This window comes from Gavia stellata, chromosome 9, assembly GCF_030936135.1.
Source record: "Gavia stellata isolate bGavSte3 chromosome 9, bGavSte3.hap2, whole genome shotgun sequence".
NCBI classification, from domain to species: Eukaryota; Metazoa; Chordata; class Aves; order Gaviiformes; family Gaviidae; genus Gavia; species Gavia stellata.
The window spans coordinates 32313048-32338280 of record NC_082602.1 but is presented as its reverse complement, the minus strand read 5'-3'; the positions used below and the strand labels follow the sequence as shown (position 1 = coordinate 32338280).

The window sequence follows — 25233 nt, the reverse complement described above, 5'->3', positions numbered from 1 at the left end:
CCTATTAATAATTTAAGTCACTAATTTTATCTTAACTTACAATAATAGTTCAGTCGTTACTGAAACATACCATTTTGGTGAAATAACTGTGCACTGGTGGTGAAAGACCATCATCAGTGAGGTGGTGGTTCATACTTGTGAACTTGTATCCAGAGCGAGCATGCTCCAGTATCACTGAACTCCCTTCATGAAAAAAAAAACCACACAAGACTTGTAGCTCCAGAATTAGAAGTTAGAAACCATCTAATGGTTATTGTCAGTCTCCTAAACTGTGAGGAACTAAAATTAAAATAGAGCTCTAGTGGGGCTGCATAGTTTCTTTTCCTCCCATTTAGTAGAAAACTGAGGTGAGCAGGAGTCCTTATGAGAGATTGACAAGTGGCTGATAGAAATCTAAGTCATAAACAAAGCAAAGTATTTTATTTCAGCACTTGTACACATTGGAGAGCAGCCAGCTCAAAAGAAAACAAAACTGCAGTAGTTGAGACAAGAAATGACAAAGCATAGGTAAAGTCTTAGCTCTGCTATGAAGGGTGCTACAAAGTCTTCTGTCATTCAGATGTTTTTTTCTTTATATGTAAATTGTCATTTACTATTATTATTTAAGTTAAAGGAAAAACAAAATAACGATTTGGTTCTGCATTTCCTAAGTACTGCATTGCTTATATAGCTTAGTCACAAAACTTTCTCTCCTTTTATCTGTTAATTTCTAATGCTATTTATGTTTCCTCCCCCTCTTCAGTCCACCTCCCCTCCCCCATTAAATTATGCAAATAAATCTATTTATGACATAATAAGCAGTTTCATCGCAACATAGCAATATGAAACAAATTCATAACTCCTCTGCAGATTTACACAGCAGTAAAAGATACAGGAAAAGAAAGCATATAATTCATTGTAAACACAGTAAGAAAACCTCCAAAGCATTTTTCATAGAAATTAAATTCTCAAACTCACTATCACATAGCAGTTTTTAAATAGGGACAATCCCCAAGCACTCATTTCAGAGCTTTCAAAAAAATCAATTTGATTACCATTTTGCAAGGGAGGTTTTTTTGCTTGATTGTTTTACATTTTTTCCACTCAAAATTTCATGATGATCTTACATTTATTGATTGTTGGGCATTTATTTGCTTTCACATTGCTTTTTCATAAGATTTGATATCTCAGGAAGAAACAAAACCAGACTCTAGCACCAAATACTGAGCTTTAATTCATCCAGATCCCCCCACACCCTCAGGCTTCACTTTGAAAAAAAAATCAATTATAATATAATCTCACCATTAACAGTTCACAGTAGTTTGATACACTTGCTTGTGTATCCAGCCAAACAAACAGGAAAAGCTGTATGAAAAACTACCTGAAAATAAGAAAGCTTCTCAGTTTTTCTGAGAAAATTAGAATTTATCCACAGAAACGTTAGATAAGCAAATAAAGCTCTACATATAAATTACCTGAACATTACACAGACTAAAAGTTATTCTTCCAAGAATAATAACTGAGACCAGGCAATCAATGCAGAGTCACAACTCAGTGTCAGCCACTGCAACCTGCTCTATTCGATGCTTAAGGAATAATAACACAGTTGTACATGGGGACGATATACAACTGGCATACGAAAGGCCCTGCCTGGGGCTCTTTGTCCAGAATAAAATACGAAACTATAGCTTCTTCTGAGGCACAGACGGGAAAAAGTCTATGACTCTGAAAGGCTGACTTGAAGCGGCATTGGAGTGCTCACAGGACTCTTGCAAAGACCTTCCTCAGTCTTTGAACTGGACGGAGCAACCTCCTCAATGGAATTCTTCCAAACAGAATGAGACTCCTTGCAGCTGAGACTCCTTCTGCTAAAAATGGCAGTTCCAGAATGCAGATAGCAACATCTGCACTATCCAAAGAATAGATTTATATATAAAAAAGGAAAGCTGATCAAATCTATTGGTCTTCATAAACGTCACTTCTTTTCTACCTGTTTCTTTTTCCCCCCCAATGCCGAAAAACTTGAAATCTTTGGAAGATGTTTGGTTACAACACACTTCAATCAGAAATAGCCTTCTACATATAATTAAAAAATCTCTGGTTTAATGCTTTAACCGCTGATACTTGGTCAGAGGCATTTGTCAAGTCATCTAATACAAAAGGCCTTTCTATTCATACAATCCTACAAATTCAGTCCATCAGACACATGAACAGCATAATTCTGCTTCAGATATGGTCCTGGCATCACTAAATCAGACACCTAAATGCACTTTGATAACATTTTTGGACACCTACAAAAGACTGTTACTTGATTCTTAGAACATCAAGTTATGTCTAGTACCAACAACAGAAAAGATTAGTTGAGAAATGAAAGTCTCCCATGACACCAATAACTTCAGATATTCCTAACAAATGCATACACCACTACTAAGAAATGCAGACACTGCTATTTTATTGCAAACAGAAGAAGAATTAATAAAATGTTGCATTAGTTCGATGAAGCAACAGAAACAGGCTTAGTCAGATACAGAATCAAATATTCATATTCTATACTAGTTGTACAAAAACCCCCACACTTACTCAAAGGTTTTTTTCTTCTACCCTTCAGCATATAACCCTACATCAAAAAACAACATTCACCCTGAATGCTTTTCCTTCTGTGCTCTTCAGCATAAATTCAAAAACCAGCTACTCCAAAATAATGGTCACACACCGTAGTCCAGTTATTGTTGTTTTTCAAGCGCCCTTTCTGTTCCATGGTAAGATTCTAATTTCTCTTCCACGTCCACACACAGTAAAGCTCCTAGAGATTTCATAATAGCAACTGTTCTTAGTTTTCTAAAGAAGCTTCTGACAAGGATAAGTTAAAAATATTTTAAGAGAGCATAGGGAATTCTACTTGAACAAAAGCTAGCATTTCCCTTTCTTCACATGAATAAAACATGCTTAAGGAGAGCATTCCCTTGGACGTCTCTAACTTAAGGAAAATATTTGGAACCACAATCCTAACTAAAAGCAGACAGTTAATAATTATTTTTCCTTCTGAGTGCAACACTAGTGTAATTAAATCACACCTACGAGGACTGTTTGTATAATAAAGACATTCTTAGCATGGGACACCTTAACAGCTTGATTCGAAAAGTACTAGGATGATAAATACAGTCCCCAACAGTTCATTAGGTGAAAAGATTATTTCACCAACTTCTTATTTGTATAATTTAAAAATCCCGTTAAAAAGGACTGATTGTATCCAGCCACACAAACATCAAATGCATATGGCCCAAAGTATGACACTGACAATCAGTGTTTGTGAGTCTTCACTATTATTATCCTGACATTGTTTTATTGGGAAATTTCCTTTTTCTTCATTTTGCTGTAATTTAAAGAATGAACACAAACACAATAGGTGAAGTGAGTCAATATTCTACAACATAACAAAGTGATGCATATGTACATACACATTAGATATAAAAAAAATTGCAGGATAATGAACATTTCACCACCTACACAACAGATGCACTACTGTCATATACACATAGTTTTAAGAGTCTGATTCTCCATTCCATTACATGAGTTTCCTGAAGTTTGCCTTCAAATTAAAGAACAAACTCTAAAGAGATTAATTACAACATCTTAAGACTATAGCAGTCTAATTGCAAGTGCAAAATTATGAGCAGTCTTATTATTCCTTGTTATACCATAAATAATAATTTAATATAAATTAAATATAATTTTATTTCTTAATTTTATTGTTAAATATTAATATTAAATTATTAAATGAAGTGTTTATATTACATTTTGATCCTACAACTATCTCTAAGTCCATGAATGCTTTCTGATGGTATATACCTTCATAAAAGTTAACCTGTCTCCAAAACCAAGAAATGCTTCCCATCCTGAATCAATTACAAGCCCAAAATCCTATTCTGTGGATGTGCTCAAATTTCACATGTTTCTACAACTCTCCTTACTTTGCATAGAATGACCTCCTTAGAGAGAGTTTCTTTCAAATCCCGCCTCAAGCAAATACTTCTGCAAGTACATGGAACCTCTGAACTGAGTTCATTATCCACACAGCTTCTGAAATTACTTTCTGAAGAAGTCTATTTCCCCCTCCCAAAACTTCAACACGATTAATTAGATGACCAAATATATAGTATTTCTGACATGCAGACATCACACACATCCACACAGCTATGCAATTTTCTCTTTGCTGCCTGAGCGAGTAACTTAGGAGTCATAAAGCATACATGCACACAAAACCCTAAAGAACTGCACAAGTGAATCCGGACTAAGTAAAATTCGACATTAGGGGAAAAAAAAAAAAACCTAAAAATCCTTCTGATACTCTTAAGCACAGACAATATCCTTCAAAACTCTCACAGCTGTTATGAAAAAAATCCACTCTTAAGATTCACAGCAGCAAGGAGGCGAGATTCATGCCGCCAGTAGCCCAAGTTACCACTGAAATCTAGTACAGAGATGCCTTGAACAATATTACTAGCTTATGCTGTTGAGCACATGAACAAATAGAAACATGTAATGCTAGTATGTATTGACCAGAATATGCAACTTTTTCTGCACAGCAACATCCTTACACACAAACCTGCTAACCTCAGTTCCATAATTCCCTTCAGAGCCACAGTTTGCAGACTCTCAGGCATTTCCCTCCAGATTTTTAACAGCATTTTCCATTTTCCACTTTTCTGTGGAAGCGATGAAAAGATCTTTTAGACTAGAATATTTTCTTAACTATAAGGCAAGTATATCCTACCAAGAGGAATGTAATGAGCAAAGAACAGAGAATTCGAAGAGGATAATCAGCTGTCCTTAAAAACAGAAACAACCACAAAAAAAAAAGGCATCCTATCGTTTATCTCATCAGAACATGTATACTTCATAAATACATGATGTACTGAAGATCAGCTTGCATAACTTGTTATCTTACAGGTTGACCATCTCAGAAAGCCTCCTAAATACTTCTGGTCTGTTAAAAAAAACCAAAAAAAACCCAGAAAAACAAAATTGAGAAATTGAAAGAGAGAAAGACTCAAAAACACGATGAGGAAGATCTTAACAGGGAGGAAAAACCCAAAAGTTGCTTCTCTCACTAATTTGTAGATTTTTTAAATGTAGGATACCTGAGTATTTCCTTCATCAAATAGTGTTTTATTCAAAAAAAGTATGCTTTCAAGTAGCACTAGAATAAGCAATATGATACACTGAAGTCTAAGCCTGCAATGACATCACTATGAGAACAACAAAGAACATTTCTTCTACTGAAGATCTTGTGCGGCTATGCTTATACTCACCAAAATTTGCATATATTAGTTTTGTCATTCTCCCAGCCTTGAAGCACAATGATTTACCTCCGTACCCAGTGAATTACATAAAGACAATAAGGAAACTTGTAGATTAGAAAGTTACAACATAAACTAGAATCTCACACATTGCACAGTGCTTTCCTTGATCATCACAGAAAAACAGACTAGATCTTAATTGCTCTATTTAAAAATAAGGAGTAAGATTAAGTATGCCCTTCATCTACTTTGGTTTGCATTAGCAGATGGAAATAAAGAGAATCAAATTTATCAGGATGATAAAAAAAATAGTGACTGTGAAGAGCAACAGGCAATGTGTCGAAGAACTACATAAGACTCTTTAAAAGGAATGTCCTTAGTAGGCAAGAACTTTAACCACAGGATTCTTAATAATAGTAGGTTAAGGCTTTTTAAGATCTTTACTGAGCATGACCTCAAAACTATGAAGACAATGTAAAGGAAAAATTCAGGGGAATTCTGAAATTCTCAAATTCCATTTCAGTGCAACACTGCAAGCCTCCATCATTCCAAAAGAATCTAACCTGCACTGGCTCTGCTTTCCAGTCCAATTGCTACTTATAAATGCAGTTAATCTACATTAGAAAGCCTAAGTCTAACTTTAAAGGAATATTCTGCTGCCTGTCACCTCAGAGTTTTATGTTAGAGAACAGACTTCTGAATGCATAAAAAACCCAAAAGCAGTAACTGCACTTCAAGGATGTATATAAAATTGAAAACAAAATAATCCAGCAATGTTCCTGTTAATGAACGGCTTTTGTGAACTCAATATATGAAGTTGTGGTTTGCTTGTTCCCCATCTCCCACCCACCTCCTTTAAAAACAGGAAGATAGACCAACTACAAACTCAGTCCAGCTTTGATGTCCTGGCTCATTTGAATGGAGGACACCTTTCAAAATCAATTCTCTAAGTATTCATCAACCTCTAACCTGTATTGGCATTTCTACCTGCATTAACAGAGGCCCCCATATACTCATGGAATGACATACAGTATGTGTTTGGAAGAGTCAGTCTAAAATATCATTACAAGACTCCTCAGCTGTGTAACCATACCTGAATAATAAGCTTCATATCCGCGCTTATATCTGATTAAGTTACATAGTAAAGGTCTCTGAGAAAACAAAGCACTTCAATCTATATTGTATATTTACAGAAGAAGAATGTACAATTTGAAAACAATTCAGTCTTCCTAAAATGAGGACTGGGACAGAATTACAGAAAATTGTATGAACTCCCTAGTTTCCATTTCAATTCAGGCACTTATTTGTTATGTTACCTTAGACAACCACACAACTTCAGGTTTCCTATGTGTAAAACAGCTCTAAAAATAAGTGCCTATTTCTCAAGGCCATTGTGATGACTACCTACCTAGTGCCTAAAAAAGATATCCAGATACAAACTACAATACAGATGAGTAGAGGTAAGTACTTCCTTGAATATAGGTAGGGGTGTCCTGTCCACACACCCCACCTGTGAAAACTGAAATAGTATCAGCAATTTGGAAATTAAAAATTCTAGAAAAATTGTGTCATTTTGATTTTAAAATAGATGCTCACAGATGATTCCTACAAAGTGCTACACTATTAAAAATACCCAGGACAAAAACCCAAAGTTTTAAATAGAAATCTTCTTGATTTACTACTTATATCAGCATTAGGTTTTAGAAAATATTTTTGCAGATGTTTTCTAACACAGTTGTCTTAACATACTACAGCTGTGCATGCAAGTGCAAATTTGTAAGTTTTAAAAGCAGCTGTTCATCTAGTATTTGTCATTTTTCAAGAACACCTTCCAGCTCCTGTTCAATGTTTTAAGTTACCCTTTAGAAAAGCCTCAGTTGACTTAGGAAGCAAACAAAACAGATCTGCTGATATGAAAGAACTACAGAAGCACGCAGCTTAATTACAGCAGCTCTATGACACTTCCTATGAAACACACAGTTCATTTCCCTCTTCCCCATAACTGCTGTAGTACATCTTGCATATACCACGTACACATTTGATTATCAAGCATCCTCCAAAGTACATTCATCAACTAGGCTTGCACACATAAACATGAATGTGAGCTCTTTTGTGTTTGTTTTGGTTTATTGTTTTGGATTTTCTTTATGAGAAATACATACTTTTACATACACTCCTCTATAGATTCAAAAAAAAAAAAAAAAACAATTAAAGGTGCAAATTATCCTACAGTTGGATTAATCAGCATTTCAGGTTTACTAATAAAGCTAGAACTATCAACTACTACTTTATACAAGTCAGAGTGTATCAAAGTTTTCTTGAGTTTTGAAAGCTGAGATGCATTACCAAGAAAATTAAGCTTACCATATTTTATTCACTACTACTATCCATTACAAAGAGGAAGGTACTTCAAACTGCAGCATGACAAGTAAGATATTTTTCTAGTTAATTTATCTCTGTCCTGCTACACCACTTGGACACCCACAAGTCTATGGGACCAGATGGGATCCACCCAAGGGTACTGAGGGAGCTGGCGGAAGTGCTCACCAAGCCACTTTCCATCATCTACCAGCAGTCCTGGCTAACCAAGGAGGTCCCAACAGACTGGAGGTTAGCAAACGTGATGTCCATCTTCAAGAAGGGCCAGAAGGAGGATCCAGGGAACTACAGGCCTGTCAGCCTGACCTGTGTGCTGGGGAAGGTTATGGAGCAGATCCTCTTGAGTGCCATCACGCAGCATGTACAGGACAAGCAGGCAATCAGGCCCAGTCAGCATGGGTTTATGAAAGGCAGGTCCTGCCTGATGAACCTGATCTCCTTCTAAGACAAAGTGACCCACTTAGTGGATGAGGGAAAGGCTGTGGATATAGCCTACCTGGACTTTCGTAAAGCCTTTGACACCATTTCCCACAGCATTCTCCTGGAGAAACTGGCTGCTCCTGGCTTGGACAGGCATATTCTTTGCTGGGTAAAAAACCATCTGGATGGCCAGGCCCAAAGGGTTGTGGTGAACGGAGTTAAATCCAGCTGGCGACCGGTCACAAGTGGTCTTCCCCAGGGCTCAGTATTGTGGCCAGTTCTGTTTAATATCTTTATCAATGATCTGGATGAGGGGATCGAGTGCTCCCTCAGTAAGTTTGCAGATGACACCAAGTTGGGAGGGAGTGTTGATCTGCTTGAGGATAGGAAGGCTCTGCAGAGGGATCTGGACAGGCTGGATCGATGGGCTGAGGCCAATTGCATGCGGTTCAACAAGGCCAAGTGCCAGGTCCCACACCTGGTTCACAACAACCCCATGCAACACTACAGGCTTGGGGACGAGTGGCTGGAAAGCTGCCCTGCAGAAAAGGACCTGGGGGGTGTTGATTGACAGCCAGCTCAATATAAGACAGCAGTGTGCCCAGGTGGCCAAGAAGGCCAACGGCATCCTGGCCTCTATCAGAAACAGTGTGGCCAGCAGGAGTAGGGAGGTGATCGTGCCCCTGTACTCAGTGCTGGTGAGGCCGCACCTCGAATACTGTGTTCAGTTTTGGGCCCCTCACTACAAGAAGGACATTGAGGTGCTGGAGCGTGTCCAGAGAAGGGCAACGAAGGTGGTGAGGGGTCTGGAGCACAAGTCTTATGGGGAGCGGCTGAGGGAACTGGGGTTGTTCAGTCTGGAGAAGAGGAGGCTGAGGGGAGACCTTACTGCTCTCTACAACTACCTGAAAGGGGGTTGCAGAGAGGTGGGTGTTGGTCTCTTCTCCCAAGCAACTAGCAACAGGACAAGAGGAAATGGCCTCAAGTTGCACCAGGGGAGGTTTAGATTGGATATTAGGAAAAACTTCTTCACCGAAAGGGTTGTCAGGCATTGGAACAGGCTGCCCAGGGAGGTGGTTGAGTCACCATCCCTGGAGGTATTTAAAAGACATGTGGATGAGGCGCTTAGGGACATGGGTTAGTGGTGGACTTGGCAGGGTTAGGTTTACAGTTGGGCTTGATGATCTTAAAGGTCTTTTCCAACCTAAACGATTCTATGATTCATGGATCAGGGGTGGCAATCAATGAAGTCCATTTGTCTTCTTATTCCACAGTGCTATTCAAGGTTTAAGTAAACCATGAGGCAAGTTTCTGCAAAGCTCGCCAGAGTATTTAAGAGACATTTTTAACGCCAGCTCTCCTCCCAGGCTTTTGACCAAAATCACTGCTGCAACTGGTAATGTGCATAGTTAAAATCTGGTCCTTTTGTGATACTTCTGATTGTTCTTCAGTCCTAGCTCCTGCATCCCAACAGTTACATGATACACTCAGCATGATCCACTTTTTCATTGAAGGCAAGTTATTAGCCTTCAAGGTAACAGAGAACAAGCTGAAAACTCAAAAACACGGGAACAAACATACATCTATGCATAAAATAAAAGTGCATGTCTATAATAAAAATCTACATTTAAAGACTGAATCCAGACTCACAATTCTGTAATAACATAATGCAATCATCCTACAAATTAGGAATGCATGGTTCTTTGATACTGATATAGGAATGTAATAACTAATATATAACATTGTATTCATACAAGTAGAGCAGTAACTCTTCAAAATATCTGTTAAGTACTACAGTGTATCAAAATACTTTGTTTGCAAGATTTAATTCAAGGTTGGGCTTAGGTCTTTGGGGTCTTACCTTCTGAAATAAAATCTTATCAGTGTTGGCCAAGGTACAATTTTTTCCAAGGATTCTCTTGAATAAGAAAATAATTTACTCTTCAAATACTCTGCAATAATACAGACCGCTTACAAGTTTTAGGTCCATCTGACCTAATGAGGAAGCAATTCTACTCATTTGTTTGAGATATACAGCACAGTTTGGACAACAGTACTTTATGCCATAGTATTTATCACATTCTAAGAAATGCATTTGCTAAAATTGTACCTAGCTTATTAGCTGTCCCTCATCATTACAGTAGTGTGTCATCTCAAGTCTTTAACCTTACAGGAAGTGTTATTTACTTTTTACAGATGAGACACTGAAGCACATACATTATGGAAGAAATCCACAAGAAAATGTAGACGCTGAGTGTCATTTTATGGGTCTGCATCCAATCTTTAAGTACTTCAGTACTTGTTCTGTTGCCAGGTAATCCTAGAATATCCTGGCTTCAAAATTCCCTACCTAAATCATGGTTCTCAGGCACGTGCTGCTTAAAACTTAGAAATATTCTACAGCTAGCTTTCTTCTAAACACCATTAGCATGAACAAACTAGATATTTTACCATCATACAATGGTAGTAGCACATTTCCATCCTTAGCTAAGAAATATAAAATACTGATTCAAACAGATCCTGGAATCCATTTCTTCCAGATGACTGATGTAAGCTCCAAATTTTGGGAGAGATTTTACAGTGAATTAGTTTTTTGTAAAATGCTGTTGCATTAACAGAGAGTTTAATATGTTTATCCTAGAATATTCTCTAGAGCTGATGGCTAAATTACTTTTCAGAGGTCTAAAAGCTTTAGGTTTTTCTGTCTGCAGGAGACTGCAAAGCCAAATGCAGTTCTTGCACCTTGTGAATGAACACTAAGTGTTGAGCTCAGTTCCATCATTTCTCAATAGGGTCTTACTCCACATGGAGCTCTGAAATCAGTGCAACTCTTACGCCCACTCATTAGGCTTTTAAGAATATATAGGGCAACCTATAATACTAGTTTGAAAATTCCCACTGCTCACCCACCTCACATGAAAGCATACACTTTGCTTATAGTTTACTATTGGCCCTTTATTACTGTTAACAGCTGCAGTTCACTGGAGTGCCCATGTTTTCAGGTATCAACATCATTTATTCCTCCTTACATCAACTTTGCAGCATGTTTTCCAAGACTAGACTACACAGCTAGTAATAAATTCCACAAAAAACTGACAGATAATTGTTCTTCAATACTACATGAGTTTTCCAATGCACTTTTTTTATTGTCTATGTCATAGTCTTTTAAAGTAAGTTTTTTTTCCCACCAGCACTTCAGTTAGTATGCGTAAGAATATCCCAAGGATATTCCTGTAGCATCTCATATTACCACCTACCTTTTTTGCCTACATTTTGAGAAAATTAAATCAGTTTCTAGTACACTGTGATAGACTGATCTCTCAAAAACTACTCATACTCATTTTAAAAAGATGACATGAACTATGGTAATGCCTTTCAAAATATGATCATCATGCCTTCTTTTTGGTTAAAGGAAGTAAGATACACAGTGTGAGACTATTTATTTGCCAAATTACATTTAAAACATAATAAATATTAAGTGTTATAACTGATACAGGTATTTATGTATGCTTAAGTCTCTCCATAAATGATACATTTGATACAACTGAGCTTTTTACACACTCATAGCAATGGCAGCCAGCCTTTGGTGCTGTCTGAAGGCCTGACAGGGTCATCAGCCATCTGTTCCCACGCTTACTTGCTTAAGTAACAAACTGCTTAGTCTGCAAACAAACTAGACTCCAGAATCCACGAGCCCTTTACCTAACTTGCATTTGGATTCAATCCTGTAGACGGTCTCAGACTTACACACAGGAAGGGACTCTGTACATTGTTAATTATCTACTGCTTGGGGGGGGGGAGAGGGGTGTTTTAGAAAGAGCAGCGCTCCATCCCAAACACATACATGTTTGTAGCCCCACAATTAAATATCACTCCCAACAGGGGAGGCTGTGTTCAGTTCACAGACTAGTTTGAGAAAAGCAGGGCCACGTATCAATCACTCGGTACTGAGGACACAGCAGCACTGAGGAGACTTGTGAGGCAGAAAATAATGGACTGAGCTGCCAGCACAGTACTAAGCTTAGAAGCATTCCCAGCAGCTGCACACAGCAGGGGAGAGGTTACTCTGCTTCTACGTTTCACCAGTACAACCATTACCAAGAGACAAGCATCTAGTTATGGCATTCATAGCTCAAGAATGCTGATAAGATAGGGAAAGATAAAAACCAAGAGAGCAACCAAGGATGGAAAAACTTGTTTTATGTTGAGATGACTCAAGGAACACTCTTCCTCTATTCTCAGTGAGGAAAACGTGACCATATCTTCACCTACACAGGGAATATAGACCTGACACACTGAAGGCTCTGCAATGAAGACCTGACTCAAAACGTGAGAAAACAGGGCAACTCAAAGAGACAAAAAATGAGGTAGGGTAGATTTTCTGGATTAGGGGGATTATGCATTTGTTTTTGCTAGTTATAAGAAAACAGTGAGGATAACTAACCAACAGAAGAATTTTGAAAGCCTCTAATGGGCTTTCAGTCAGTGGAAGTGTTTTCAGACATGTATGAATGCTTTTCTAAAGCATGCGTTCAACTCAAACAGAAATTAATTCAGAGTTAGCCTACAGCCTGCATAAGGCAAGCTGTAAGAACAGGTAATCAGAGAGTTCGTTTCTGGTCTTGTCTATAAAAACCCAAAAAAACATTCAAATGGTTTAGTGGTGGACTTGGTAGTGTTAGGTTAATGGTTGGATGCTGATCTTGAGGGTCTTTTCCAACCTAAATGATTCTATATAGGAAGTATTAACAACAAGAAAAAATACACTCTAAAAATTAATTTTTAAGTTTTCAAAAAGATTGCTTTCCTTTCAAAAGACACTTTCCAGTGCAGATTGTTCAGCTTGTAGGAGTTTAGTATAGTTGTATGGCCTATGCTTCTACATTTCAAAACAAGATTTGAATAAAAAAAGTATTCCTTACAAATTCAAAATTTCTTTATCATATGAACTATCATTGTATTTTAAAATTTTAATACAGACAGAGAGAATAACTCACATTGGAGGAAATATTTTTCAGAGCATCACCACTAAAATCAATTTAAATAAAGATCACATTTTATAGTGATAAAATCATAATCACTGATGTTTCCACTAGTTTAATTATATTAACATTCACATGTTGACTTATAAAAAGGCAATTTGCAGGTGTAAAATCTCACACACAATTCCACTGATGTCAGTAAGAATAATAATGCGTATATGTTGAATCAGACACGGGCCATGCTGATGACAAAGGCAGTTTTGCAACTGATAGCCTGACTTAGGATTTCACCCTGTATAATAGAAGTTGTGCCAGTTTAATGGTGCTGTTTCACATTAAAGTTAAGGCCACTTTTAAAAGGGACAATTTTCTTTTCCTGTCTATACCTGCTCATTCCTGCTACCTCCTATGGGTCAGCAAGGGACTTAATGCCAGTGAAGTAACATGAAGAAACTGAGCTGGCTTAAGAAAAGAGATGGCTGGAAGGTGGGGAGATATGTTCCTGTTGATACTTTTCAACTCTTAGCAGGAATATTAATGCTTACATAATAAGCAGAAAGATTTAATCAGAGAGAAGCGTGAAGGATAAAGTCACCCCTTTTCACAGCAGCATGAACTTCAACCAGCTGCAGCTAAAACTTTTTTTAAAGATCATTTCTTATACACCATTATTGTTAATTTACAATCTGCAATTTAAGGACACTTTACTTGCATGAGTCATTCTGCAAACAGCAGAATTTGGAGTTTTAGACAGAAATACAGATTTTGCCTGGAATAAAATTTGATACCCTTTTAACATTTCAGTTGTGAAGGTTCTTGTACTTGGAAATTGTTTTGTCCTTGAAGAACGCGGAACGTTTTACAGGAGCTCTAGAAATTAAAGGAGAACATGCAGGAGATAATTTAGAAGTGCAGTAAGAACATCTGGATACAAGGTTTAATAATCAAACAGATGAATTTGCTCTTACTCTCTCCATAACAACTAGGTATCTAGGACCAGGCAAAGCAGATTAACTGAAGCATAGGTACTCAAAAGGTGCTAACCTATCCTGTACAGTCTGCTTTGTTACATATGCCAATTGGGACTCACAAGTTACCAAATAAACAACGATAACTATCTGAAGACATAATCTACTTTAAAGACAGCATTTTAGAAGACTGGATATTTCCAGTCATTCAGGTACTCAAAAACTTAAGAGGAAGAGCAGTTTCATGCACAATTTTTTCTCTAATGCTCTTCCACACACCAGTGTACAAATCGGAGCTAGAGAAAGGGGTAACTTTTTGCTCCAACCTGAAGGAAACTTTTGTTTTCTTCTAAGAAGTCATTCTGTGAGTAGCAAAACTAATAAAACCTGTTTTCCTGTAGTGCTGCATATCAAGATTGATTGACTTTGACATCTAAATATGTAGAAGCTGTGACTGCAGCTTTTCCTGCAGTTGGGCCATTCATAATGTTCACCTCCCTGGAGTCTCATAACACAACTGATTTGGGCAGTCTTTCCCTCTCCCCTCTGCCCAAACTCATACCATCATGAAACCTGTAACTGACCAACAAATTCAAAGGCATAGCATAGGGGAAGAAAGAGTGGCAGATGTAGCATTAAAAGCATAATTTCCTTAATAAATCGATCTATCAGAATAAAACTGGACTGTGCTTTTATGCTTGTGTCTGTTTACATCTTGGGAACTGTGCTGTTTGAAGCTCCCTGCTGTAAAAACAGCACCTGCTCACCCTGTGGCTTTCTTATCTTTCCACTTGGTTCCCATAGGCAGGCAGACAGAATTCATTTCCCCTCTCTTTTTATAACTGAATTTCCCTTTTTTATTTTGGTACCAAAAAAAAGTTTTTTCATTCTGTCAGAGCAGAAGGGAAGGAAAAAAAAAAAAAAGGTTTAAGAGAGAAGGAATAAATCAGAATTGCACCCAGATATCCATCCTGAACAGGGAAGGAAAAAAAAAAAGGTCTAAGAGAGAAGGAATAAATCAGAACTGCATCCAGATATCCATCCTGAACAGAGAGTAAAATAATTTACTGCCAAGCAGAGATGAAGCCTAGATCATTCTGAAAAATGACTGACATGGAAGTGCATGCAATGCAGTGAGAATAACAACATTTATATAATGAGTTACCACATGCGCCACAATACAAGGAGTAAATACGAGAGTTGATAAATAAGAATATTAAAATAGTGCTAGATAATATTTTTGCCCACTTTTTCCCCCATCCACCCTTCTTTCATCCAGTCCAGAGCAACACTTGCAGAGTAGTCTACTTACTCAGTAGTTCTCCTACAGGGAAAAGGCAAGGTTACCATAGTATTGTCAATTAATTTTGACACCTGCTTACTAAGATTGATCAATTATTTTTGATGTCTCTCTGCTACCTTGTTATTTCTCAGTCTAGAAAAGAAATGAAACAAAGCCAAAAATAATACACATCTCTCACCAAAGAATTAATGGTCCCAAGTTACCCCTAGGTAGAGTATTTCTCTTACGGTAATGTTTCTGATGCTTGCTAATGCAAGCCACTCATTCCCAGAAGAGCAAAAATAACCATACTTCACTTATATGAAGAAAAATAAAGTCCCTTTTACTTTCAAGTTTTTTAAAGCCTACCCTTAAAAATATGTTTCCTCAAATAATCTAATGACAGAAAACAGGTTTTACACATGTTCAATTTAGGTCATTAAAAGTTCAATTTTAATCTTGCACAACAGAGACACACCCAGGCACTTCAAACTACTGAAACTTTGAAACAACGTAAATGTTTAGAATAATACACAAAGTTCTATTAACAGCTGTATAGATCGTATCTACAACCCATAAAGTAATTGTTAATGCAGTTATAATAGCCAAACACACGCTTCCATCTTTATGTCATTCTGAAACATTCTTCATGTTAATTCTTACTGACAGAAGCAACTGCTGCAGAAGTGATACAAATTCAACATAACTTGTTAAAGTACCACTGCTGCAAAAGTCCAGCCGTGGTTACTTGTGTATAAAGCAGCTACTCACACTTCACAGACAAATGGAAACAATATGCAAATGTTCCACGATAATAAGTCAAACCATCAATTACCACAGAAGTCAGAAAGGTCTTCAATCACCCGGCCATAAGGCAGACTAGCATTCATTTTCCAACTCTTCAGTTGGAAATACATAGACTTGACTCATCACCAGTTCAACACCCATCTGAGTTTTCAGGATTCAAAATACAACCACTCCGAGTTGCTGCTTGTGTTGTAACACACATTAACATATTTCATGCCATCCCCAACTCACAGGGCTTGAAAAGCTTTAAGTCTTAGCATACTTATTTTCATTGCAGAGTATATTTTGCTTCTAAGAATAAAGATTAAAGATGAGCTACCAAAGACACCACTATGAAAATGTCCTCAGTAAAAAATAGGTCTCCAAAATAATAGAAACAGCTTACTTCTATGATAAAAATCATAATGCAAGCATTCCTGTCATTTCTAAAGCTAAGCATGAAAGAATATAGAGGAGTTAATGAGAAATCTTTTTTGATTTCACCAAAACGCCTAACAGCACATCAGTTAACCACTGTGTTAGCTTAACTCAGAAGAGGTGCCCTTTCAACATTCAGGCAGAACTTCCTCTAGGTGGGGATGGATTATTAACTTTCTACCAGAAGTGAAAACATAACCACTGTGCCTCCTCACCTGACAAATACAACCAATGTAATGAAACACACATGTTTCATATAATCAAGGAAATACCTGTAAGGACTGGATAAATGCTCCAGTAACCATTCAGAGAATACACTAATTAACAACAAGCTTTGACATTTAAGAAATGAAAATTTGCTTCAGCCCTTGCACTATTAGCGTCTGTGGTATGCTTTGTCTTGATGCCACTCACAAGTAATCTCTTTAAAGCAAGGAAATAATAGCTCTGCAAGCCTGTCTCCTGCAGCTCATCACACACAAAGAAGATTCACCTGGGCCTCCTCTCCTCACTCTCAATCCCTATGCAATAAACCCATTGTTCCACAGCACAGAGCAGGACAAACCCCAAATCCTCAACACACAGGCAACAAATGACCAATACATTTTATCTGCATATGAACTTGGTAATATTTGCCTTACATTACCTTTATAACTCAGTTATAATCTCACTGATGGAATAATCCACCAGATATTATCACCGAATTGTTTCTTTCTCTGCAGCGTGCACATTACTTCAGCCAACCTGTCTGACTCCCAGCTACTCAACTTCCCAAGCTAACAAATTACTGGATTTACTTTTTGTTTATTTAGGGATGAGTGACCTCAAATTAAATGTTAAAGAGAGATATAAATTATATAGCTTAATTTTAGTACTCCAAAAGAGAAAATTTGACTTAAACGCAGCTTGAAATAGGCAATTATTGATACTTTTACCTATAAAAGTATTTTCCAAAGACAGAATTTGAAGTCTTAAGACACAGCCTCACCAATATATTGTTATTAGCTAGATATTAGAACACTTTCCAGCTGTATATGTCAATATACTTAATAAATAGAGTTCCAGCTTTTAAGGGGTATTTTTACAAGGGAATGAAGTGAGATGTCCTGTCCAAGGTTATATAGCGAAATAACAGCAAACAGTATTCTCCACAGCCAATCTTTATACTGATAGCAAAGGGGGTGGGGGAGAAGTGACAGCCCTATAAATTAAGTCTTCTTTTCCACTACATATAGAAAAGCAAGTGTCAGGGTGCGCTTCCTTCTCACTGATCAATGACTAAGTATCACATCCACTTTTAAGAATGAAAAGGTAGTTCTAGCTTCACTGACCACTCACTCCTTTGCAAAAATGTTATTGTTTTACATTTACCACTCTCTCCTCTGCTGCAAACCTTGTCACGAGTGATGTACATTTCACCAAGTTATGTTTATGTTATCCTAAATGTGCCTGACTAATGCCCACTTAGCTAAAACACTTGAAAGAAAGGGAGGAAGACTAGAACAAGCAAAACACTTTCACTCTCTGGAAGGAAAAAGTCATTCAAATCCACTAGTAATTTTTGCTCCCTGGGCAGCCCCATGAAGCGCATATGTCATTTCCATGACACTTCCAGAAGGGACAGCAGCGACATAGCTTTAGGCCAATTTCTCCTTGTCTCTCAGTTCCCATCAAGTGGAGCAGCCTATTTTCAGCAGTAAGTCAGCGGGTACAATTTTCTGTCGGAGGACTGCGTCCTGTATTCTTAGAGGGAGGGACCATGAGGTGGAGGAGCCTATTTCATCCTTAACTTCGGTCACATACTTCACCACACATGAACAAAATCATAGCAGACGCATGCAAAAAAAAAAAAAACCCAGGCAAGTGCAAATAACAGGAAAAGGGTGTAGGGAGTAGAAAAAGGTAATCGTAATAAGCACAGACTTACTTGAACCTGCCCTGGCAATGTTGGCACTGGTCTCCCACCCAGCCCTGGTCGCAGACACAGGTGGAGTTGACACAATGACCCGAGAAGCAGGAGATTTTGTCGCAGGACTTGGACTGGGACACCTGGGCATAGAGGGCCAGGTACAAGAAGCCGTAGAAGAGCAGCCAGCTGTTCACATCCAGGAGCGAGGAGAAGCAGCAGCAGCAGGAGGAGGGGAAAGGTCTCCAGACGCCCCGGGGCGCGGGGGCAGCTCCCGCGCTCCTGCCACCGCTGCCCAGGTCCATCTTCGCCGCGGGGGCCATGGGCCGAGGCGCGGCGGGCAGCGATGGCAGCGCCGCCCGCGCACCCCGGGCAGGGGCAGCGTCCCCTGAGGGGAAATAATCCAGCCAGGGAGATTCAAACCCCCCGCTTCCTTCTCGCTTTCCTCTCCTCCCTCCCTCCCGACCCCAGTGCTGCCTCCTCCGGCCCCTTCAGCCCTCCGCGCCCCGTCACTCCCGAGGGGAAGCCCGGCAGCGGCAGCTCTCAGCCATTCGCCCCTTCTCTTCGTCGTCCTCCTCAGGGCTCATCGCTCCCGTCTTCTTCCATGGAGAAGAACTGCCTCTTGACCTTGTGTTTTCTCCTCGCCAGATATGCGCCCCACCGGCGCGCACACACCCCCACCACCCTCGACCACGCAGCCCCCCGACTCCCCCTTCTCCTTTGTAGTCCCTCTGCCCGCGGCACACACGCAGGCGGCAGCGAGGAGGAACGCGGGGAGGCGGGGGCCGCTGCCGTCCTCTCGCCAGTCAGATGGGAAGTGAGGGCGGCCGGGCCCCGGAGCCGCTACGGCATCCCGCACCGGCGGGGGTGGGAGGCTCGGCGGGGAGGAGAGGGCTGAGGAGCTCTTACTCCCTCTCCGTTATTCGCCCGGCGGGGAGGAGGGTGGGGGAGGAGGGTTAACAGCCCCTCCGTGTCCCAGCTGACAGCTTCCAAGCAGCCATTTTTAAAGGCTAATTGTCATCTCCTCTCAGAGCCGGCTGCTCGCTCTAACGCCCCCCGCCCCTCGGTCCGTTTGGATCCGTCCCTCCGCCCGTCCCTCAGCGGCGGAGGGAGGGGGAGGCCAGTCCGGCCCGGCGCGGCGAGGGCGGGAGACCACCCTCCCGTCCGTCCGGAGCGGGCAAGGCGCAGCCGGGGTACTCGCACACCGGCAGCTCCCGCGCCCCACACGCCTGTCTCTCTCCCTCCCCTTCCTCTGCGCCCAGCGCCGGCAACCTGCGCCCTGTGCTTCAACAGAAACCTCTCCCGCCCACGCTTAAAAAAAACAGGCGGCGGGAGATGAAACGGCACCGGGCCCGCCCGCCGGCCGGCGCCCCCCGCTGCGGGCGCGGAGGCCACCCGCCGCACAAAGCCGGCGGAGCGCTGCAGCCGCCCAGAGCTCGGAGGCGCTCCGGCCCCGCGGGGGGCGGGGGGGAGGCGGGGGACAGCGGACCCGCCCCGCTCCGCTCCGCTGCGGCGCGCGGGCGTCCGTCCCGTAGCGAGGGGGGGCGGCGCGGCCGGCGGCAGCCCCCGGCTCGGCTTCTCGGCCCGGGCAGCGGGGAGAGCAGCCGGCGGCCGAAGGCTCCGGCGTCTCCCGGCCCGCTGCCTCGATCCCTCCTCCGCAGGAGCCGGGCCGGGCCGCTCCGGTGTTCGCCTCAGGTCCTGCAAAGTTCAGAGGCGGTTTTCTTTGCACTCAGGACGGTTAATAGTGGAAGAGATGTTACAGATTGTTGTGAAATCCTTACCTTCCTAAGATTTACTCCATCGTCTCAATTTACGGTTCAAATCAAGACGTTGCCTTCTGCTTATAGCCTGATGAGCACTAACAAAAGTTCCTAGCTTTGTCAACAGAGCTGTACAAAAGTAATCGTTGTCATAACATTGCCTAAAATGTCCTTTTTTCCGCAAAATGTGCCATGCACAGCCCATCTTTTTCAACTTTGCTATAACCTGTTTTCATGTTACGATTTTTTTACAAGAAAAAAAAAACGAGCCTTCTTGTCACGCAATGAAGAAAATATCAGCCACCAAGCCCTCCGAAACTTTCTCCTAACGCTGAAATTGAGAATTTATGACATGATGTCTCTATTCCAACAGGATAAAGAAAAGGTATTTAATTTCATCTCCTGGTACCATCTCAAAACAGATTGGTCCAAAGTGACCCGTGTTAGAGTCTGAAATCAGACCCTTCTCCAGATTCTGCAGTTCTTACCCTTGGAGTGTGGAGGAATTGTTTGGGGTTTGGGTTAACCTGTTTTCCCAGGCATACGATTAAACCCTCACCTGAATTTCCAAAAAATCGAAGTACTTAAGTACTACAGGAAGGAGCACAATAACATCCGTCAGTATCTATTTGTACTTTGTGTGATGTTAAGAGTCCAACCAAGATCAGGATGTCAGAGCTAAGCACCGTACAAACATCACAGAGAAACAGCCTGTGCCTTAAGGAGTTTACAGTCCTGACGGAGGGAACACGTAAAAGAGTGTGGGGAAAAGAGAGGTGAAAAGTGAGGTGAAAGAGGATGTCAGGAGGCTCTCAGCTGCTCTCCGTCCAGGAGTCTGTACATTATCCTCCTAACAGAGCTGAGATAGATTATTTCCTTGTTCTGGATCAGACACATTTCTTAGCTATTAGACATCTCTTTGTATGTGTTTTGTAATGAATTGGTGAGTTCATGCAAAGAGGGGAAATGGAAATTGTGTTGCTGCTTTATATTTTATGAAAAAAAAGCTGAGGCTGAAGCCTTTGTCGAACAGTCGCTAATTGTACAGTATTACATGTGATTAAGGCTGCTGAACAACTGTCCTCTGTTAAATAACATTATGAGACCAGAAATGCAGTTCATAGGAGATTACAGTCCAAGACACAAAGTCAGTTCAAGACTACTCTTTAATCTCAGAAACACTTTAAGCAATAGTTTTGCTTAGCAGGGCAGGGAGATACATTCCTCCTCCACTTTCTCAATTCCTTTATACCAACCAAAAAAGTTCTAAAGCACCATCTTTTTCTCAGACTGAAGGAAGATTTTGCTTCAGATCTACATAAGTCAGCCAAATTTTTGAAATTAACATTCACAGCAAAGCTAAGCTCTCAACAATCCTTTACCAGGCAAGAGATCTATTCAAAAGCAAAATGATCAGTGTGCATTTGCCCATTAAATGCCAGCTTTCTTTTTCACTAATGAATGCAAAAAAAAAAAAAAAAAAGACAAGAAAAGAGAAATACAAATTTACTTTGGGCAAACTTAAACAGCTTTTTATGTAATTCTGTGAACCTGGAGGAAAAACACAAAAAGGCCATCAGAAAAGGACTAGGGTGGTTATAAGAGGTGCAGAGAATAGTATGACAGTACTTTTACTGCATAAACTATCATAACTAAAAACCTAAACACAGTTATAAAGGTTTCTAGATTTAGAACAGCGAAGAAGAAACATTGGACAGCTATCTCCTGGCTAAATGTAACAAGCTACAAATATGAAGGAATGCAAACCTTTTGGCTGCGGTATGTCACATCAATGCAGCAGATATTTCATAACCCTAGGAAATGAATGATGTGCAAATGCCAATATTGGTTCTCTTCTGTGCTGATTTCATGGGATTTTTTTTGGTGTCAGATGAAGTTAACAGATCTGGCTGAGCGAAGTCAGATCTGTCAATCCTTTCATCGTTACACACATATCTGTAAGTTCCACTTTTCTTGGAAGTGTAACATTTTACACCTTTCATCCTTCCAGTTCTTGACACAGAAATCGTTTACACTTTTAAAGCACTAATGTACTAAAACATCTTGGGTAGAATTTAGAAGTTAAAAGCATTTCAATAACTTATCAAAAGTTTTAAGTTACTGCATAGAAACAGGTCATGAGATTACAGACTAGAGTAGTGATGTAGAAGGTTATGTGAACAAAACCTTCCAAGAATATATCCACCCTAGTAGGAAAGCAAAATAAAAAGAACAAGTATACAGTATAAAGGCTTCATAGCTGTTACTATCAAAACCTAAGCACTAATATACAAAGAGAATAATACTGATACATTTGTGTTCATTCAGCAAAACAGCTTAAAGCATATTTAAAGATCTATATGGTTGCTGTTGTGAGGCAGGGTGGAGTGGATAAAGGGAAACAGCCCTCAAACACAGACTTCTTCAGTTGTTCAGAATTTCTGCAAGACCCTGAGGACAAGAATATAGCAGAATCCATCCTCTCCTCCATACCTCCCTGCCATACACACCCCTCGCTGCTCTGCTGGCCCTCTCCTACAGGCTGATATCAATCAAGCCTTGCTGCAGAGAACATCTTTCCTTAAGGATGCTTAGTCCTATTTAGGGTACCTAGTGCAGACATATTTTTGCTGCGATGTTGAGAAGAACAATACAACTGGCTGAACAGCAGAGGGAGAAAAAAAGATTACCTTTGTGGTTGACCTCTTTGCAAGGATATTAAGAGAAACAAATGTTTTCCCTGCCCTTTCCCTTCTCCTTGTGACAGACATTATCAGACTCATTAAGTAAAAGGGGCCAAGCTCTGCACTTCTTCTGGGCAGGGATATATAGACCTGAGCTGGCCTTCTGACATATTGGTAAAACTAGTATGTAGATTGCTGTAGTGGAGATAACAGCTGCAGAGTGATTTGATACAGTTTGAAGAGCTGTTCTAGCTTAACATACCAGCGCAGTGTACAGGCTTTGTGGTGTGCAGTGTACAGGCTTCTTACTGAACCTTACAAGTATAACTTGGGTATAGGCTTTCCCATTTCTTTCCAAATATGCACGCAACACTGTGGATGGAGGACAACATACGGCTTTTTTTTCATAAATCCCATGCTAATTTTTCAGTGAGTGACACTGAGTCACCTGAGCCGTTCCATATAACCCTTTCTGATACTATGAAAACCATCGGTCTCTTCCATGAGGTAAAACAAATTTATCCCTACTCAGCAGATTCTAGTGCTAACAGAATGATGCATGTTACAATTTTCTGTTCATATTTGTCTTATCTGGTAAGTCAACTCTTGGGAGGCATCTATTTTATAAGATTAAAAATATAAGCCTTCCCTTGCTACTCTTTTTTTTAAAATTTAGAAAGAAATAAAGTCACAGAAAATTCACTGGCACCCTTCTAAAATGAAACCTTGTTAGAAAATCTTACCTTTCTTAACACCTATGCATGCATTTTGCTACAGCAGTAAGTCAAGTTTGTTACCATCATCTCCAATAAATATTGGTGAGCAAACTGCCATACAATAAAGACTGTAACTGCTATAGGAAGCTTACCAAACTCAGAAAGAACTACAAAACAAAGGAGGGGGAAATGAATGTTTATATTTTTTTATCAAATGACGTTATCTGGAGAAAAAAATTTTAGGATCAGTTCTATATTTTTTATGCATGTGCATGAGCCAAGGTGTAAAATCTATTCTACAAAGAAAGAGTCAGACTTTTACTGAAATGTTTGTTCCTTTGCAGAATTTTTTCATCAGGAAAAAAAGTAATTACATTTTTACACACTTATTTTAAAATTGTTGACTTCGGATCAAGAATAACAGGGTAAATTAAAGTTGGCTTCAGGTCCATTTAAAGATGAAAGAGACTTCCGAAAAACTGAGAGACCAGTCAAAACCAAGTTCTATCAGCAGTTACAATGACATTGTTGTTATTTGAAACACCTGTCTGCTTTCAAATAAAAGTCTACTGAACCAGGAAATAAAATCATATTATGTTTTTAATATAGTTTCTGTACACATGCGAAAAATTAAATAGCCAAGCTATACCTGATAGCCTTTCCATCTATGACTGAATGAATCTGCTGATATTGATCTTGACTCGTAGTATGATCCTTTGATTAAAAAAAAAAAAAAAGCTTTTAGATGTTTTTCTACTGAATAGATGTGTAATTGCATGCCATGCTGGAACCTTGATGCATCCTGCAATATATTACAAATTATCTGGAAAACACTGACATTTTCCACTGCAAATGGCCCTTCTGCTGAGTATTTTTCTGCATCCGTTCTGCTTCATTTCATTTTCACTGCTATTCCTTCTGGAGTTTTTCACAATCCTGCTTAATCTTGACTAAGCTAGGGCATTTTTTCCTTGTCAGCAAAGCTCCATCTCACAATTCAACCTTTCTTACACATCATTAGTAGGTATACTGAATTTATCCAATACCCTTAATGATCCCAAAGGGACACGGCTATTAGACTTTTTCTAGCTGAGAAAGCATTTACTCTGAGTTATTTTCTCTCATTCTTTTCTAAATCAGGAAATGATCTTTGGGATTCATACCACTGCTGCCTTTATTTCTGTATTTGTTCTTTTTATTCATAAGTTTCAGCAAAATGCTGAAAAATTTATTTGATGGTAATGAAATTCCATTGACCTTCCTAGGATTTACACCCCTCCTTCAGAATTTGGCAGAGGTTTCCACAGTTTTCTGGATAAGGCTAGTTTGCTGAATGATGTCAAAAAAAGCCTTACTAAAATATTTTAAAAATCAAAATAAACCGTATGCTACAATTTTCTCTTATCCACTATTTTTTCTTTGCAAGACTTAGGAAGACTGCATTTATTATTAGTGGCTTACTGGTTTTTCCTCATCACATTATATTTTACCCAAGAGCTTTGTAAGTAAGTCCTACACCAATTTCTTCAAAGGCTACTAAAGCATGACTTCTCAGTCCATATTTTCAGGCTGACAAATTTAATCTCTTTGGAAAAAAAAAAAAGTAAAATTCTGGGTAACTGTTAAATCAATG

General features: G+C 39.7%; 1 protein-coding gene across 1 annotated transcript in view; it reads right to left on the bottom strand.

Moving 5' to 3' along the window:
* Positions 1 to 18745, bottom strand: part of ATRNL1 (attractin like 1) — a 528296-nt gene extending 509551 nt beyond the window's left edge. The window contains exon 1 of the mRNA XM_059821151.1: positions 18462 to 18745. Coding sequence (XP_059677134.1) covers positions 18462 to 18745 — 284 coding nt within the window. The remainder of the gene's footprint in view (positions 1 to 18461) is intronic.
* Between the last annotated feature and the right edge of the window lie 6488 nt (positions 18746 to 25233).